This window comes from Montipora foliosa, chromosome 10 (assembly GCF_036669935.1).
Source record: "Montipora foliosa isolate CH-2021 chromosome 10, ASM3666993v2, whole genome shotgun sequence".
Taxonomy (NCBI): Eukaryota; Metazoa; Cnidaria; class Anthozoa; order Scleractinia; family Acroporidae; genus Montipora; species Montipora foliosa.
In genome coordinates this window covers 27,785,036-27,789,844 of record NC_090878.1, presented here as the reverse complement: position 1 = coordinate 27,789,844, position 4,809 = coordinate 27,785,036, and the positions used below count along the sequence as shown (strand labels likewise).

The 4,809-nt window shown below is 37.5% G+C and overlaps 1 protein-coding gene across 1 annotated transcript in view; it reads left to right on the top strand.

The window, feature by feature from the left end:
• Positions 1–417: 417 nt before the first annotated feature.
• LOC137973125 (uncharacterized) overlaps positions 418–4,809 on the top strand; it is a 176,529-nt gene continuing 172,137 nt past the window's right edge. The window contains exon 1 of the mRNA XM_068819867.1: positions 418–546. Coding sequence (XP_068675968.1) covers positions 474–546 — 73 coding nt within the window. The 5' untranslated portion in view covers positions 418–473. The remainder of the gene's footprint in view (positions 547–4,809) is intronic.

The following is a 4,809-nucleotide window of genomic DNA, read 5'->3' as shown; positions in this document are numbered from 1 at the left end:
TTCGCACTTTGAGCATTTGTTCCGATGCATTCACTTAAATGGAGAAATAAAGCTAAAAAGTATAAAAGCTGACTCGAAGCAACTTCAGAGGCGTTGCTTCCCCGAGCAGACTAAAAGGGCTACCCTACTTACAAAAAGCGTAACGAAAGAAAACTTCCCGCCGACTAAAATGCCCCTTGCAGAATCTTTCCCTGTCACTTAAAGTTTAAATGACCACCTTCAACTTGCAGAAGCTATGTAGAACGAGCGAAGAAGCACAGGTTGAAAATCACCGCTTCGAATGCCATCTTTGTTTACATCACAGCGCGCGGTTGGAAAACTGGATACTACAATTTTCAACAGCCAATCAGACAAAAGTCTCCTTTGTTGTGCAGAGCAAGAACCGCGCTCGGCCCATGCCCGCGCGATTAATAATATATGGCATCTGGCCAAGTGAAGTAGCATTGCGCAGCTGAAATTAAAGCAAGGAAACCATGATAGTTTGTTGTAGTCTTCAGATATATTTTCAGGTGGTATCACTGGCCATGGTCGGGTCATTCGTATCAGGTAAGGTTGTAATGCAACCGATTAATAGGCTTTTGTTCGTTTTTGTGTGTGTTTATATCGTGTTTTTAACTTTTGAACTGAATGTACGGTCAGAGTGAAATTAAGAGGTTTCCCACAATCTTCTTCTGACTTTAAACATAAGCTGACTTTAAACATAAGCTGACCTTGTTACAACAGTGACACAAATACATGCATGGAGTCTTTATAGAATTAATAGTTGAGTTTTCCTGAAACGTTTCGTGAAGAATTTTGCCTATTTTCAAGACGATATTTGCATGAAATATTCACTCCTTCCTGTTGCTTACTGTGTGTTTCGAAATTTAAAAGGCATGTAAACGCACTGGGTGAAAAAAGATATTTAATCATCCTTAAAGTGAACTTAATCATGGATTAATTTTGGGTTTAAGAAGTTTAAGCGGCTCTAATTTTATTTTACAAGAAAAATTAAAATCACGGTCAATCGACGTTTCGATGTATCAAACATCATTCTCAGATTGAGGTCGTTTATGCTAATGTCAAAGTTGTTAAGAGAGAGTTGAAGATTTTGAATATCTAATATGCGCATTCCACAGTGCTTGATGTTGTGTAAATATTTTAGTTAAGCATCAGTGAATAACTTCGCGCGGATCGAGTCTGACTGTACGTTGAGTGACGGTTTTAGTTCTTTTATGATTAACATTTCGTAGAACAAACGGTCCAGTTTACTCCGGCACTTTTTTAGGACGGTGAAATTTTCTGCAATGGCTGGTCGTTGGACTCCGTGTTGTAGTCTCATGTGCTTGCCAATTGAAGATCTTGAGTTGGTGTGTTCGTCGATGCGTTGAAAGATGTGTCGATTAGTAAAACCGACATAGTCATAGTCTAGTTACTGTTCCCTTGGTGTGAATTTGACTTCTTTCAACGGTTCATATTTGCGTAAGTGCATGACTGCAAGTAAACGTGTATTCTGCGCGTCGCAAGGTACATTGTGGAAGTGAAACATAAATGTCAGGAATTTCACTTGCATAATGTTCTTCATATCGCGCAGAGATCACGTGTACTTGTAGTCAAGCACATACGCAAATATGAAACGTTGAATAAGCTGTCGCTTTTTGGTGAAATCAAACCGAGGATGACCGACGATTTCGGTCGAAATGTCTTTATCAAGTTTTTAGTGAACGTCCTTTGACGTTCAAATAAGTCAGTGTCCAACATTTCTTATAGTAATTATGCAAATTCCAGACTGCAATTTCAGCATATGTTCAGTTAACATACTCTGAATTGTCTTGCAGATTTTACCAGTCTTGTTAGCTATAATGTAGCCATTTTGTCAGGTATAGCGGCAGTCACTTTAATTTTCACTGGGAAATTCAATTTGATATACACTCATACTGATACAGCAGTCCCAACCGGCCTAACAGTAAAAACAGACAATTTCATAAACTCTTTTATTTTCAAGCACCAGTGTTGCAAAACAGTAAAGAAAATTATCCAAAACAGTAACAGTCAAGTAATACTGGAAATGTACAAAATAAGACCTAGGAATGTAATGGCTAGAAAGGAAACATTAACAAATTACTATGCTGTAACTCAAACATTTAGAAAATGCGGACCATCATTCGTCTGCCGGAGGTTGCCGTACTGCCCATGAAGGGCCCTCAGGACTGGACCTACTTGAAACTCGTCCAACATGTCTTGGTTTGAGAAGCTGCCTGGCATGAGGAGCTAAATTTTGTGCATGGACCTTGTCTAATTTACATTTTAAATTTGTTAGCCTTGTCCTCTCCCATGGCAGCTTTCTTGCGGCATAACCTACTAATCTTTTTACAGTTTCCCCAGTTATGGGGTCTTCTTGTTCTTCATAATCAGACTCCTCACTGCTCATATATTCTAAATACAGGACACCATCATAGCTCTTTTTCTCTTGCAGTGTTAGCTTTTCTTTAATCCTTTCATATCCCGACAGACGCCTCTCCAATTTCTATTTAGTGGAAACACAAAAAGGAAACTGTCAATGTACAAATAACAGACAGGATGAAAAAAAGTAAACAAGGCTAGCTAGGCTTTATTCAAATGCATGATAGAGTTTATTAAGATATGAGAATTATTTAGAGGAGTAACAATTCTTTGAACATTGGTAGTAGGAGTAGGTGGAGGAGTCAATTATTGCTAACACTAGTACCAGGATCTGGGAAGAAGTCAGTCCAAAAACCCAATAACTGATAAAGTCAATACTCAAAATGTGGAAAACACAGAGTTTAGGCCAATTTATGCACTGTGTATTTGGCAGCAATTTTTATATGCTGGAAAACCCAACATGTTAAGTTAATCTTTAAAATCCAATTCCATCCATTGCCTCATTTATTCATCCGAACATGAATCTAAAGCACAGTCTTTCGGCGCATCTGTAGCAGAAAGAAGATGCATGACTTCAATGTGTTTGAAACTGTGACCCTACAATGCTACTTTCAAACCCAGTTGAAGCGATGAGTTTTAAAGGATATATATGATTAAAATCATATTAGATACATGTGTAATATGCTAAAATGTTGCAAAATTCATGCTTCACTTTCATTTCATATACATAGAACTTGAGAATTCTTCTAAATGTAATTATCAGCAAACTCTGCAGCTCTGGAGAGTATGCAACAAAAACTATAACAATGCTGAGAGCAACAAAGCATAATTACTTAGTCTGGTCTCAAGCAGCAGATTCATACATCAAGAAGTAACGCACACTTGAGAGCCGCCTAGTTCTGCGGCAAACCTCTTTATGTTTGTCATTGGTTCCACTTTCAATCCGATGATTTCGTTCCTTGACCGTTTTGAAGTATCGATTGAACTGGGCTGTTCAAGTAAAAAAGCAAAAACAATGAGTGCATATCAAGTGTTGTTTCCTTTCCTGATAATGGCCAACTACAGGTAAAAACCTTCTCAAAACAGAAGCTCCAGTATCTTATCCAAAAAATATTGTACATAGAAAAACAAATAAAGCTTCAGTTATGGTTTGTTTACGTAAACCTGGACCATCTAGGCAACTGTCAATGATACACAATTTTACAGCAGCAGTGAAACAGATTACAACATTCTTTTAGTGGGACCCATCAAAACAATAAACAAAACAGCTCTTGATTGATTGTTACAAGATTGGGGTGTTCGCTAAACAATGTAATTTCAAATAAACTTGACAGCATTAAGAAACCCAACTGGCAGGAGGCAACCAGTTGGCTATTGAAGCATGACAGAGTTGAAATTGGGACCACCGAAGACAAATCTGAGCAATGGTCAGAGCAGGATTTTAACCTAGAACAACTGCATGCAAACCACTGCACCCACACCACTGCACTAAACCTGTCTCCTTGCTCCTATAACAATCAATCAGAGAGAAGCTACAGGCAACTTAAGTTACATGTATGCAAACCTTTCATCTGCAAGTCTGTCCAAGGACAGTTCTCACCACCATGCTCTTTCCTTAGGATCTCTTGTATTTATTGAAAAAGTGATTGATTTCTCTCTGACAGCGGGCTGTAAATAAATGTTTACAAATATATTTATACAGGCCTTCTGATCTTACACAATGGTGCGATTTCGCACAATCGACCTCAAATCGCAATAATGCAGAAGACCTCATTTTTTTTTTACTTGTCCCAACTAATGTCGATCAAGATTCATAATTACTGTTCCCTTTTGTTCAAAATGTCTTTAGGGCAGTAAAAAAGCGTTTTTTTAATCCTGAAACCTTGAAAAGCAAGCTTAAAATTGCTCAGAAAAAAATCGCATAATTTACAATATTCATCACATAATTGGCCTTTCTAATCGCATAATCTGCCCTGCAAATTTCGCAGAATTTGCATTTTTTCATCGCACCCTATCAGAAGGCCTGATTTATAATATTCAATCATTTCCTATAAATTTAATGGTAACATAGGGTACCTCAGTGCACATCCTGGAAGACCAATTATTTATTATAAACTTAAATTACACTTGTGAATGAAGAATTATCCCAATACATTCGATGACAGTGTTTCCACCAAACCGCAACATTGCAGGAATGCCAAGTTGTAATCTGTGCCTTATCAGCTTTACAACCTTAACAGTCAGGTAATACTGCAAAATTCATCCATTTTTCAATTTAAAATTGGTTTTCAGAACAAAATGTTGCCCAAAACAGACAAAAAATGATGCTCATTAGATCATTCAGTTTCAAAGGTCTCAATACCAAAAAATTGGCTCCTAGAAAAGGTCTTCAGAGGCCACTTTGTTCCTTAAATAAAATTTTCTGAC